Genomic DNA, 15,291 nt, shown 5'->3' with positions numbered 1-15,291 from the left:
TGCTTATTAAAATGTAGTGTAATTAAAATCATATTAGATGTTAGTTTAAGAAATAGAAGAATTAATGATGACGAATGGTATAAATAATTATTACATTCTATGTATATATATATTTCGCGTATTCTCGTTCTTCTTTAATTTTTTCTTTCATTCGAATTCCATCAAATAATATTTTCTAGTCTTCTAATTAGAACGTTGGAACAATGCGATCAAGTATTTCGTATTTCTCTCGTGGCCGAGTTCTTTTTCTATTACTTTCGATCAATATATATGTAATATTATTGGATGATAATTATTATAGCTGCGTTTTATATTTATCTTATATACTATGAATATCTTTCGTATTTAAACAATTTTCGTTTTTCACGAGAACATAAATAAATATGGCTGATATACGATTACGAGGCATCGGGTTTCCCTAACACCTGAAAATTGAGTAGAGACGAAGGATACTCTTTACTGAAGTTTATAATCCTACATTGTCGTTTAGTCACAGTTTCCAGCTGAATTCATCTATACGAAAATCCGATAGAAAATAGTACTCTAAAAGACGGAGAACAAGACTCTTGCCTGATAATTTTAATAATCCATTTTCTCCAACATTCCAGTTTCTACGTTCCATCATAAAATAGATAATCTCGTGCGTTCACTTCAGTTGCACCAACACCATGAAGTAGGTGACCATAGCTCCCAGCACCTGAAGAATTAGTTGTTTTTATTTAATGAAACCTTACAATCAAAATATTCGACCGAGTTTAAACTGAACTCAAACCTTTTCAGAAGTTAAAATTGTCAAAGTTAGTTCAAACTGAATTTTACTGCGAGGTTCTTACTTCGAATTAAAATGTATTGTTCAACGTGGACGAGTGACAAAATTGATGTGGGAGAAATTTAAGTAAAGTTGATATTTATATTACCGAGGCAAAGAGATCCAAAGAGACGGTGAAGAACTTCGCCCCTGAAATCGACATCGCTTTTTGGCACTGCTGGCAGACGATTTGCACGAAAGTTTTGGCCTCTTCTGATCCATCGTACCAATGACAAGAGTAAGCGGCTTCCATCACTGATGAACTCTGTGTATAATATAAAAAATGTAGGTAGATGCGAAATATGGCTTTTCTTAATATCGATTAGATTGTTGATATTTATGTATATTCATACTTCACGACACTAAAGGAACGAAACTTATAGAGAGATTCGTTTCGTCGTGTAAATATCACAACAGTGGTATTTCACTGTGCACAATTTGTATCTTCGTATATCGCAATCTATTGATAACTCATTAAAACTTGATTTACGATATTTTAGAATCACGGTATCGAATGGAAATCATTTGGAAAATAAAATAAAGGGAAATATAATAAATATACGATATACGAATACGAACAATGTTTAATTTGCTCGTAATTAGAATTATTTCGAAATGTACGACCTACGCAGAAATATGATCGAACTCGTAACATACGTATCATGAGAATGATTTGATATTTTTTATTAATTTTAATATATGTATGTGTCTCGAAAATTGTAGAATCGTAAATTCCATATTCGTAACACTTGATACGAACGATTCCACGTAAATTTGTTATTATTCTTCGTAAAAGTACGTTGGAAACTCGAGAAATCGGAACTCGATTAAAATTTGCATCGTTTTGTGCTGGGATACATAGTCGATTAATATTTACGGATAATTATATGTACCTCTTCGATGAGACGGTTTCCAAATATGCACAGCATGAAGACCTGCCCTAGGGAGTATAACAAGTAACCTATTACCGAAGCTGCGTATGTATCCACTGCATTTATCTGAAAGATAAATCAAAGTTTTATCTCTTTTATTATTGGAAATGGAGGCAGGTTCGCTGAATATCTTTTCCTCTTTTTATAAATAGACTCTTCTAATTTCACGCTATATTTTATTGTATTTTATATTTACGCTATTTATACTGTTTTATGCGGAGAAAAGTTAAAAGTAAATTTTTTAAACTCTTCATATTACCTTTGTTGCCTGGTAGGCAAGTAAAGTTAATGTGATGGTGGTAATTAACATATGTAACAGCAGAGCAACACCATAAGCGTCTCCAATTGCGGTTACGAGTCTAGAAAATAATAACAATGTTAAAGTAATTTGAATAATAAACAGATCTATCCATTTGCATCATAAATATAAAATTGTCATTTCCTTCTATAACGATAAGGAATTTTCCATAATAATATACAATATAATTTTTTGTAATAACTTCTACCTTCCAAAAAGCAGGGAATTTATTTCTAAGTTTTTGAATATCCAATTACATAATATTATTAAAATTATTAACTACATAAATATACCGTAAACGTAATGTAGATGTTAAATTCCGCCAAATAATAATCTGTATTAATTGCCAAATTTGTTTAAATGAACTTTGCATTATTATCATTTTTATATTACATTTCAGTGTTTGTTTGCATACATTGTAGGCTTGTAGTCCTCGTTAAATGCTAAAAGAGCTAAGACCCTTGAAATGTACCAAACCCAATCTGTTCGTAAGCCCGTGACTACCATACAACAAAGTTTTAATTCGACCTAGTTCACTGGATGAATGCATTTAACCAGTTGGTTAGAGTTTATGATTGGACAACTTGTCTCTCTCTCTCCCTCTCTCTCGCGCTCTTTTTCTCTTTCGTCTTCTTTATCATTCCTCCATCATTTTTTTCTTTTCTCCTTGATTCCACATCTCCCCTTTGCTGTTTAAATAATGCATTTCACCAACGTATCGTCAAGTTAGCTGTATCCAAGTTGAATGATCAATACTTTCAAGTGCTTTAAAGGGGAAGAATAAGGTGTTTGACGGTTCTTCGATTCGTATATTTCTTGTTGGATTCATTCTTTCTCGTATTTGTTTCTTAGCTTGTCCATTTTCCGTCTACTTTATATTTATCCGTGCTCATTTACTTTCATCAAAACTTCTATCAAACTTGAAATTGACGAAGAAACGATTCTTTTCTTTTTGCATTGTTTTACTTGATTTCCTTGGAAATTTCCAATTTAACGGAGAAATCCTTCATCCACCCTTAATTTCTTTCCACGAAGAATCCTTTAATCTTCCGCTTAAGTACCTTACCTGTCACTTTCTTACAATTATTTATACCGCCTTGCTGTCCGAAGGAAAGTTCTTTGAAAAAAATGAAAAACAAGATCCTTTCTACTTTAGTGTAGTTATCTATCCCCTATGGTATTCGATGTTTCCGTTTCTTTAACGTAATATTAATATGAATTATTATAAGACATATATATTATTATTATAAGACATACTTTCTGTCTTTTATAGGAGAAACAACTTTCAAATTTAATATAAATATTGTCTTTAATAAAACTTTTATTCTTAAGCTTTCTATTGTTTAAACTGTTTAAACTGTTTCCTTTTTTTATTTTATTTGATTTAGAAATTGAAAGTATACTGCTTAATCTATTCTTGAATATTTTAGCATTAAACATTAACATTAAATTTAACGTTAAATTTATTTAATTTAACATTAAAAATCTTAGTCTGTACAAAACTTCTTAGATTTATTTTTAAAAAGTAAGATATCTTTTTTATGTGGCATCTTTTCGCCCAAACCTACGAATTTTACATCAAATGATAAGTCATGTAAAAATAGACTTATTATATCTTTCTCGCGTGACCTTAATATTCCTTTCATTATAAATTTCACTAAAAATGTTTCCATGCTGCAGAAGCGAAAAAGTCCACTTCCGCTTCGCTTTAAAAAGTCCCTGAAAAAAGCAGCCAACAAGCAAAATCGCTTTCGAGCATTAACGTATAAAAGGGACAGTAATTGATCAGGCTAATGCATCGAAATATCAGACGTAGGCAACAGGTTTTCGTGTATTTTTCTGTAACAAAGCAGAGCAAGGATTCGCGTGGCGGTCGAAGGGCAAACATCGAACACATTCTGCATTCTGTGCACCGTCGAGCAACGAAACGTGTACACACACGTGTCAGACACGTATACTGGTGCACACGTGAACGCGACCAACGTACAATCCCTGAATTGTCCAATAAATTGTCCAGTCCGCTTGCTACGTCCCCAGTTGCGGTCAATATCGCGCTCTCTTAGAATAAATACTTCACCACCGTGGGAATACACGCATCCCCTCTGTTTCTGTACCGTCGAACAACCTATATACATAGAACGTAGTTCCGTTCCTTCGTCTTCTTTGAAAATTTTCTTGGATGCGGCGCGACCGTCGTTTCACGTTTCTTCTTCGTTTTCAAAGTTTGCCGCATACTAAGAACCCGGAAACACGTTTCCTTCTTGTACGCGATATTTTTTCTGGGTTTTGACTGGCAATTCGAAGCTTCTTATAATTAATTAAGAATCTTGTTCCTTGATTTCACAGATTCGTTATTTATTATTTTAACACTATTATTTGAACTCCCAAAATTTGACTAATTTGTATAATTTTTTTTCGGAATGTTAGAAATTTACGGCGGCGCTTTTTTTGAGATTTTATTTACTTTTTACGGACAGACACCTATTTTTCTCCTTTCATATTTCTTCGGGTTCCCTTCAATTTGATCTTTTTGGCATATGCTTCGTTCTTTAGTCGTCAATAGTTCTATCTATTCAGATGGATCTCTTCAATCTTTTTGCTAACTCTTTACTTATTTTGTTTAGACCATTTGTTTTGACCATTATTTGTTTTGACCATTTGGAAGTTATTTGATTCAAAACATATAGAAATAATGACTGTGAAAATATATATGAAAATATGATCAAAATAGAAAGTTGTAGTAACAAAGAATATAATAAAGGAAAAGAGAAAAACGTTTGTTGAAAGAAGACACTACCACTGAATTTCAATGAATTTCAAACTACCACTGAAAATAATAAATAAAATAATAAAGCGTATGTCCCATAAAGTGCTGCATGTCTGATGAGGTAAGATCATGCAAATTAAAATGGATAATTCATCGTAAAAAATAATTTCCAGTTCATTTTTCATTATACGTTAAATATGCAAGATATCATTTTTCTTCGTAAAAGAGTCTCAAGCTTTAGAATTCAGTACAAAAAGTAGGAAAATTTATATAAAAATTTATGTTCGTAATAAGTCACGACGTTAAAGAAATTACGAGTTTAAGCAATGTGATCAAATTTAGTTGGCCACTAAAACTTCTTCACCCAATGGAATTCTTCAAATTAACCGAATGGAAGAAATTATCCGGCTGTTGAAGAGCGAATTGTTCTACAGAACATTCGAATTATACGTTCGATTAACTATATAATTTTATTGTCGTACGAAACTAACGCAATGCGAACATTGCTTGAATTTCGATCCTTTTTTGCCTCATATTTTTTTCCAAATTAAAATCGAATTGTATAAATTCCACTGAATTTCAAAAGCAATAGGAAACACTTTTATTAAAAAGTACACCTTTGTTTGCCGATGAATAAACGCGTTCCATGTATAACGAGTGTATTTGTTTCCAACTAAGATTGCTCCAGTCAATATAAAACCTCGAGTAAACAGAATATTGATTTTACATTCGCACATACAACTGGGGGAAAATTTCTTTGCCTTTTCTGAATTATTCACTGAGGGTAGAGTAGATGCGAATCATACGTTTGAAAATTCCGAACCTGGACGTACGCTAATTCAAATTCGAAATAGATAGAATTTTTCAACAATGCGTTTCTTTTTTAATTTTTCTTTTTATATTTCTCTTTGTTAATTTTTTTTATTTTAAGAAATAATAAAATTTCTTTTTTAATTTTCTAACGCAAAACTCATGTACATACTATTTCAAAAATATCTCCCTTTTTATCTTCTGCCTGACTTCTCGATTTTCTGAAAACGCTATTGTTTTAATATAATTTATTGTAGATTTGATTGAACATAATATATTTCAACCGTGTACGTATTTCAGTTTTTCTTGTCCACGAATGGCTAATAACTGTTTTTAATATTTAATTTAGAACTCGTTCAAAAATCAGTCAAAATTCTAAATTCTATTATAAATTATATTTATTCAACAGCTTTGTCTCATTGCCTTTTTATTTCAGTACAAGTTCCCATCAAAATTTAACAAGTAATGGTAATTTATTCCGAAACTTTCGGTCAATTAGGATTACGCTATGCAATTTAATTCTTCCCATTGTCGTTGAATAAGTAATGCAATTCCAAACATTATGCGAAGAGTCTTCGTTAATTTGAAATCACTTCCTTAATTAAAAAGCTGCCTCCATAAAGTCTACGTAAAGAATTTTTCATCGTTCGTCCTTTACGAACTTTAAACAAAGATTTTCACTGCATATTTCGATAATAAATGAATTTGAACGTTACAGGAACCTAAAACTCGTCCCATAGCAACATCTAGAACTATTTTATTCTTACTGAATCGCTTTTGTTACAAAATTCCAAGGAATTTCAAACGGAATAAACCTTCTAACTCTTTTTTTTAATGTTGATTAAACGTTGAGCTATTTTCATCGCTTTTCACGAGAAACGGTTTAATGGAAAAATTTAGCAAGCTGACACCGGTTGAAAAGTGTAGATGGTAACGAAATCGCGCGAATTTACTTATTCACCTGGCACGGGGATTATTATCCTAATGGAAGTCTCTCATTGTTAGGATCGCGAATGTGAAAGGTTCTCTCATTGTCGACGTAGATTACGTTTCCGTGTAGAAACGAAGTCGAGATGAGAATCGAAATGGGAAACTGGGTTATACCGGAGTAGTCAAGACGTTGACGAACTTTGAAATTGCGACGTGCTGCAATTTAACTTCACCGTGGAAATTTTATTTTCAACCACCAGAAATGGGACTATTGTTTCGGAATTTGCCATTGTCAATGATTGTAGATTATTTCTCGATGACAAACTCCCTTTTCCCCGTATAACAGAATTTGATGATAATAAAAATACGATTTCTAATAAATGGGAAAATTATTTCCTATGGCTAAAGAAATTCATAATTCTTATACGTGTAAAGTTACAATTAATTGTTACTTTGGAAGTTCCCAGTTATAAATCATCGAATTCTAAACTGTGTGGTCCAATTTTCACAAAATATCTGTTCTTCGGTAGAGTTTTTTCCATTTAAGCGTTCAACGTAGTCTTTGTTACACGAACGATCCTTGCGATCAGCGATTAATTATAGTGGATTCTGTGGCGTTTCCAGAGAATATGTTGTTTATTATATCATGGATTGAAGACTTTAGTTTTAATTCTTTTCGTGTATATTTTCGGCAAAATACGAAAGGGCAACGATTATTATATAAACTATATGTAAATTCCATCAGTATTATGTATATATGTGATTTAAAAAATGTCACATATATAAGGAAATTTTATTACAAAACAAGTAAAATAAATACGATACCTATAAATAATACATATGAACATAAAGATGATAAAAATCAAATATACTCTGCAAAGCATTACACGCTGAAGAAAATATGATGTACTTACCTTACAATATGTTTGTGCCTCTCAACCCAGTATTTGATGGCACTGCGGACTAGCATTTCTTGTTTCTTTGTCAATCCATTTGGTCCCACACCCCCGTTGAAAGTCATTCCAGCAGTTGGTCGAAAGGTGGCCGTAAAATCTGTTCTGTTGCTGTATATTCCCCGAAGATCCATGTCTAACATATTCTCGCCCGGTGCTGTTGGCGTGGTTGGTGGTAGTGGGTCATGATCTCTCGGCTGTTCTGCACTGCCAGACTGAATAGCAAACAAATGTACATTAGAAGCTGCGATCGGGACACGAGCCTCTCAAAAATCAAATTAATCAGCTCCAGTTCTTACGAATCTTTAAGTTTCATTGTACAAATATTTACATTATATAAATTTGACAACAAAAATTATATGGATAATAAAAAATTCTATTTAACGTAAGTAGAGATTATGTCATATTTGATAGATGAAATTTCAGCTTACTTTAAACAGTTCTCCGCTGTTTGGCACGACAGTGTCCAGCGTGGCACTGAATTCCATCAAAGGCTTCATAATGTTCTTCAGATGTTGAATTTGTTCGCAAGCAAAGAGGAGCCACGAGCAAAAGAGTACATCCAGAAGATTTGCGTCTGCCATGCAAAACACCAGCCAGTAAAATTGGAATATCAACGTCAAGATGTGAGCCATCCCGTGGCTGGCATTGTACGGGTACCAAGAACGCAACATCAATCTTGGTATCTGGACAAAAGAATATGTTTGCAATTAACATTTTGAAATTAATCTTCTCTTCCTTCGAATTAAATTTTTCTGCTGTATATGGGGGTCGTTAATAGCCATGTTAATTTACAAGAAGATAGAGGTAAACGTAGGCCATCGTAGATTAAACGAAACATTTTAACATTGTCATTTTTTATCACCTATTTGAATCACTAACACCCACACTATACGAATTACTAATCTTTAATGTTATTTATCGTTTATCATTTTTGCAAACGCCAAAGCAAACGATCGTTGAAAAAATTCGAGAACGTTACTATACCAATTTTCTTACTTTCTTAACAAAGAAATAAATAGCGCTATATTAAAGTAAACAAATAATTACGATACCTCGACGTAGGTGGTCTCATTCGTGATAGGATCGATAACTTTCTTCACGGAGTCACCGATGAACGTAATGCTGGTCCAAGAAATGGCCGACAGCATCGTGGTTGCTAGGACAGCCAGCAAGAGTATTCTCATCTTCCTCACGGCTACCTGATGGTAACGTGCGTTGCTCTCGGCGAACAGGGGATGGCTATTCGGATTGTTCCAAATGCCAAGGGTTCTATAGAATAGTTTGCTCCTAACTGCGAAGTAAACGACCTTGATCACGCTGTGCGTGAAGAACAGCATCGTGATTGTGTTTGCCGTAAGATCGTCCACGTCCTCCTTCTCAAAGAATAAGTTTATACCACAGAACCCAAACTGCATCAGCATCAGGACCAGGTGCACCTTTTGGTAACATGGTTTTGATTAATTTCTTTTTATTTGGATTTTCTGCTTTTTCTTCTTTTTCTCTATTTTTCTCAATTTTTTTCTATTATTTTAAGCTTCTTCTCGAATACAGATTTGTTTATAGCGATTTGACAATACAACGATTAGAGGCGTATAAATTATTAATTAGATGTATATAAAATAGTTATCTGTAAATGATTTTGTTAAGTTAATGTGATTTTACGTACAATAGCGAAGATTCTGTGTATATTTTTCGTAGAATTGTCGGTATAATAATTGAACAAGAAGTGCCCAGTAGCTTTCATCAGTCTTATGTTGGGCATCAAGTCCGCGACTAGCCCCTGTTGCTTGAATTTCATCATCTGAAGCAAAAAGTTTGGAAGAACTTAATTATATTCCGTCGAAAGTATATTATATGGAAAGAATTATTTCTAGTATCAGTAGTATACTTTGTATAGCATACTTTGTTTTAATTTCAATTGCATTGGATCTCTAATTCTAATTCATTATTTCCATCTTACTTGACTATATTAAATCATGGTGCTGACTTTTTAAAATATTTAAACATAATATTTCAGAAACATTTTTTTTCAAAGGAAAACGACATATTCTAAAAGAATTATAAAAATTAAATTGAATTTATTTGTTATGTGGTAATCATCACATCTTTATTATTTAAAATTGTAGATGAGACACGTATAAAAATTAAGTTATGAGAGACTATGTAAATTCATATGAAGTAAATTGATTGGGAAGTTATGTTCTATAATATTCTAAACATTTGTCATTGTAGACATTAGGGTAAAGTCAATGCAGGTACTCTAGGTCTTCATTACTTCTGTTCGTTGTTTAAAGGTTATCGAGTACTAAATTTGTAATAGATATTCATTCAAACTTTCTCATACACTAAAAGTTTTATCCAATCATATGTATTAGGTCGTTCGCAAAGTTTCTTTCGTTTTATAAGGAAATCATGGATGCACATTTTTCTTTTTATATTATTTTATCGAATTACGTATGATGCATTTTGTTCTATTAAGATAAAAATCGCAACGTTTGATAGATTAGGTTTCATGTTTGTATAAAGATTGTATAAGATCGCTGTAAAAGACGTGTCTGTAAAAGAAAGACACTTTTCGGATAACCTAATATATCGTGCAGATAATGACATTAACGAGACGTATTTCTTTGTTTATTTTTTCAATATAAACGTAAAGCGATAAACATGATAATTCACATTAATTGCGTATTATATTTAATGTTCGTATAATGAGTATACGCAAGACTTGTAAGTACGTATAGTTTAATAGTTGATGAGTATGGTGGTTTGTACCCTTGAGGAATTATTCATGGACGCGTTTGCGCGTTTAATTTCACATCTGTCATCGTATTGATGATAACTTTCGTGGTCTGTTACGGAGTTATAGCCTATAATAGAAGCGCAAAGTTTGTGACTCTTCTTTGAATACTAAAAGGATAGAACAAGCAAATGATAAAAATTCTATATTGTTATATGTTTCCAAATTATATTCCAAAAAATATTCAGTCTGTCTAAAAAAATTACACGTATTCAACTATAAAAACGCCATTAAACTACGTCCAACTTCCAAAACTTTCCACATTTGTTAACTACAATTCTAATAAGCATTTTAATATTTTACTCGATTGCAAATCTACGCTACTTCCAATATTGGTTAAGTTTGTTTTATATAGAATACCTTTTTCCGTGCCTGTGGATATAAATTGTTTAAAGACACGTTGATCGAAGAGAATTTTTTATCTTTGCAATTTTATTCGACGTTTCTGCTTGTGTATTTTAAAGGAAGAAAGTGTAATGAAAATTTTGAAGAAACTTGTAACGATTTCGAAGCAAAGAATTATGTAAAAAGCCTGTTACAAAGTTTGAATGACGTGATCATTTTGTAGAAATTTCGAACATCAGTATCAGTATCAATAATATAGATAAGTATCAAATATGCTAATATTCCTACGTTCTTTTTTTAAATTAGATAAATAACATTAAACATAAGTTTGGATAATTTGCAAGGAGTTTCATTTGTTGGAAATTCGCTGCGAATATAGCGAAACGCCTATAAACAATATTTCATGAAATCCATCTCTCAACAAGTTGTAAAAAAGTTTACCTCACAACTACGGTAGCCATAAATGACTATGTTTCGTAATGCCAATAACTTTCCTAAAACCACGCGCAGATTCACCGTAAACTACATAAACCACAAATAATACGATTTCGAAAATACATGCAAACAACAGCAAGTTTCATCGATTCTTGCTCATAAACGATTTTAAATATTTTACTGTTATACATAAAACGGGCAATTGCTTTAAGACATTAATTTCATGATATTGCTGCACGATTTCAAAGATTGTCAGTAATTTTATAACTTTGAGCTTCATAATAAAATTACTTTACTAATTCCTTAGAAAATCTATTTCGACGTTCGAAATATTGTTACGAAATATTGTAATTTTTTATGAAGATAGCTAAAATGCATCGATATTATCAGAATCTTTAAAGCATCCTTGAACTCGATCCCAGGCAATGGTTGTACTAAGAACATCGAATGCCGGATCAAGCATTAAAGTTACCGAATCTCGTCCCTTATTTTTTACACGAGCAAGTTTGTTCTTCGAAAAACTAACAAATATCTAAAAAAATCTTCAATCAAATTTAATTCTTAGTCCATTTAATTCAATAATAGAACTAATTATTTTAGTAAACTTAATTTAGTGAACTTATTTTAGTAAATCTAAATCAAATCACATCTCCATTCAGTTCCATGACATCATCACGATAGCGGAATATCAAATCACAGAACTAACATCAATCATACAACCACCCTCCATCAAGAATATTTAGAAACCTTCATATTATATCTCGATCCGATGACATCGATTTCACGATAGAGCTAACAAATGTTTCGAAAAATCTCGATCAAATCACTTCTCGATTCGATCCTTTTATATCATCACGATAACAAGAACATTAAATCACAGAACTAACATCGGTTCTACAATTTCCAGCCACCTTTTTCTATCAAAGATACTCGGAAACCTTTACACCACATCTCGATTCATCGACGAAAATGAAAAATACTTTTTCGCCAAAAACATCGATTCACAAATCGATGTTTAACTTTCAGATGTTCTCTCACCTTGAGGCGGGTACGTTGTTACGCGATTCAAATCCACGATGAAAACGCGAACTCCTCGCGAGTTCGCCGAGAGAAACGCGGTGCGTGCAGCCGGGGGGCACACGTTTATCGACGAAAACTGACACACGAACAGCACGATGGATCGTCACTGCTCGGTAAGCCAGGGGTTCCTCTTCGTTTTTTCTTTTCTTCCCACCCCCTGGATATCCGCCACCTGTCGTACCGATGACACCCCTCCAGGTCGGCAGGGTACCAAACGTGGACCAATCGCCGACAGGGCACCGAAGCGCAGACGTCCGAGAACGTTTGTTGCCGGCTTGCTCGTTGCCATATTGTTTCTTGTACCGTCGACACGGAGCTTCCTAATCGCATCAATTATTCAGATTTCGACGACTGCAACCACCACCGTTCGAGAAACTACAGTAAGGGCGGGAAGAAATATGCCGTGACCGATAAGAAAGTCTCGAACACTCATATTCTCGAAAGTTGAAACACGCCACAGTAATTCTTCGGATTATTGGGATTTGCAATGGAAACGTCCCTTCTTTGCTTCCAAAATTTTTATTGATCCCTTTATCCTTGGAATTTAGGGAAGTTATTTCTCTGAAGGTTGATTTGCTGGTAGAGATTGCTGATTTTTATGTAATTTCATAAAATGTTATGCAGTTTTTACGAGGAGAAGCAAAGTTTCTTCAGTTAAGGATTTTGACGAGTACCTTATTTTGGATATTTTATATGTTCTTGTAAATTATATGGAAAGAACTAATAGTACGTAATTTGTTTTGTCTACTAAAAATTGTAATTAGGAATTTCTTTTCCTAAAAGTTGATATATTAATAGGCTACCGATTTTTATGCGATTTCATATCTTCGTGAAGAGAATTGAAGGAATGATTGTAATATATTGTAATATATTTCTTCTTCTTTTCTTCGCTTCAGATATTAACTAAATTACTAGACAAATATGTACCAACGTCTTCACCATAAAACTGAAAGGATTGAAATGTTACATCCTAAAGGAAGCATAGTTCGATGAAGAATACTGAAGCAATTTTTGCTTCATACTCAAATACTTTACTTCAAATACTCTATGAATACCCTGTTTATTTTATCGATATAAAGGAAATGTCTTTCACAACTCAGTATCGGTATTTTATTAGTATATTCTGCATTTAAATTATCTTCTTTTCCTATTACATTATATTAACTTTTAAATTTTCACACAGATGTTCTTTCTGTTTCCAAAATTAACAACTCGTAATTTAATTTACGCGATATTTATCCAAATATTAGAGATAAATGGTAGATGTTAATCATAATTCATCATAATTCTTAGATCTATATTTAAGGAAAAGAAGTTTAAGAAAATTAGTTTTGGATGAAAAGTGGATGATTTAATGACCAGTCCAGGTGGTAGATTAATATTCTTTCGCTATTCTATATTTTTCCGTAATTCATAACAGATATAAAAATGTTAGAAGGTACAAAAATGAAGTTTGTACAGAAACTATCGAATTGTATTGTAATATCGATTATATCATAAATTTTTTATTTTTCTAAATAACAAAGTTTTTACATCGAATTAGTTCTGCTAGTACCAGGAAAAACAGAAAATTTATACAGTAAGAGAGAAACAATATTTAATAAAATAATTAAATTATATTTTTACATTTTAATCAGACAAACTTATTGTATTTGTTCTACGTTTGCGAAGAAATATTTTTATGTAATAAAGATTATCCGCGTTATTGCTTAACGGTTCTCAATGTAAAGACGTCATATTAAATAATGGAAGACTACAATTACGTACACATACATATGTTAGTACATTCATCAGTAATTTGCTTTACAACCTGCATTTTAAATAATATGCAACGTGGTACAATCATAGCTCAATCAATAAATTACATTTAGCTGATTTAAAATTCATTAGGTCGTGTCTGTACATACAATGTAATTTATATTATATTTCAAGTTTATATATATATAATTAATAAATATATTTGTAATCTTTGTTAATAAACGTTTCTTTCGCATCATAGTACAATATAAAAACAAAGCAACTTCTGATATTCTTATGTCTCTATATTTATTTATCACGCATGTTTCAAAACGCAATTTTCAATCATTTTTTAGAATTTATAAGTCAATTGGTTAAACAATTTGATACAGTTTAGAAGATGGAAAAAGTAATTCTCAATTGCTACGACTGACACGTTGATTTTCATTTAATATTGATATTTGATACGATTTTTTTCCATCTTGGAAGAAACTTTCCACGATAAAGATTCTAATTTACTTTATTCGTTATTTACACGAACGTTGTCTTCTTTCGTGTTTTTCATACGTCGTCTCTTCAACTGTAAAGCTGGAAGAAAATCTCAGAGTAGTTATCTAGGGTATGTTATAGATGTTCATACATGCTTATTATAGAGGTACTTTAAACAGCCTTGACACTATTTACGTCAAGTGATCACAGAAAACTCGTGATACCAAAGCTATGATTAATTAAAATACCTTCAGACGAAGTATTCTTCAAGAAGCACACAGGAAAATGAGAACTTTTATTTGTCGCATCTGTTTCACACAAGTAGAACGACTTTAACTGAGTTTCTGGAAGATTATAATCTACGTATCGTAATTTACAACACCTTTCAATATTTTATTTAAAAAATTGTGACTCGATCAAAGGATAAGATTTTTATAGTATCATGCTGTATTTTATATTATGGTAAAATATATATGGTATGGTAGAGAAATTATTTTAAAAGACTATGAATAATAATATAAATTGTTTCAAATAATTTGAAATATATATATCTTTCCTGTGAATTATGTTCCATCGCCTAAAGAAGAAATTTCAGAGACATCAATGTCGGAAGCGGAGCGAAGATTAATTCTAAATAAATTACATACATGCGCATGTACTTGGAAATATTATATCAAAAAGTTGCAAAGATGGTCTAATGTATTACGTTTTGACCACATTATTAAGTCTGAATTATTTAGATATCAGTTTATTCAAATCTATAAATATTTATCAATATTTATTTATTTATCCATACAATAAATATTTATCCATAACAATGTCATCATAATAGTGATTATGATAATAAATAGCGTAAGAAAAATTATTAATCGTAGGGGAGCTGTTTCCAGTGCCCTGAAAAACAAAC

At 32.0% G+C, this 15,291-nt stretch overlaps 1 protein-coding gene across 1 annotated transcript; it reads right to left on the bottom strand.

Moving 5' to 3' along the window:
* Positions 1 to 564: 564 nt before the first annotated feature.
* On the bottom strand, positions 565 to 12,272 carry LOC100745155 (odorant receptor coreceptor). Its single transcript, XM_003494105.4, has 9 exons — positions 12,117 to 12,272; positions 9,168 to 9,302; positions 8,554 to 8,937; positions 7,930 to 8,184; positions 7,460 to 7,713; positions 2,000 to 2,099; positions 1,702 to 1,806; positions 918 to 1,073; positions 565 to 697 (listed from the first exon to the last, which is right to left on the bottom strand). Exons 2-9 carry the CDS (start codon positions 9,300 to 9,302, stop codon positions 647 to 649), a joined length of 1,440 nt encoding a protein of 479 aa, XP_003494153.1. The 5' UTR covers positions 12,117 to 12,272; the 3' UTR covers positions 565 to 646.
* Positions 12,273 to 15,291: the final 3,019 nt, after the last annotated feature.

The sequence above is a fragment of the Bombus impatiens genome, unplaced genomic scaffold, assembly GCF_000188095.3.
Source record: "Bombus impatiens unplaced genomic scaffold, BIMP_2.2 scf_1528, whole genome shotgun sequence".
NCBI lineage: Eukaryota > Metazoa > Arthropoda > Insecta > Hymenoptera > Apidae > Bombus > Bombus impatiens.
The sequence above is the reverse complement of the archived record's forward strand: the minus strand, read 5'-3'. Positions and strand labels throughout refer to the sequence as shown.

Coding starts and splice junctions, on each gene's coding strand:
- LOC100745155 (XM_003494105.4), bottom strand. CDS start 9,302: ATGATGAAATTCAAGCAACAGGGGCTAGTCGCGGACTTGATGCCCAAC. Junction 8,938..9,167: donor TACACAGAATCTTCGCTATT/GTACGTAAAATC, acceptor TGTTACCAAAAG/GTGCACCTGGTCCTGATGCT. Junction 2,100..7,459: donor AGGCACAAACATATTGTAAG/GTAAGTACATCA, acceptor ATTATTTTCTAG/ACTCGTAACCGCAATTGGAG.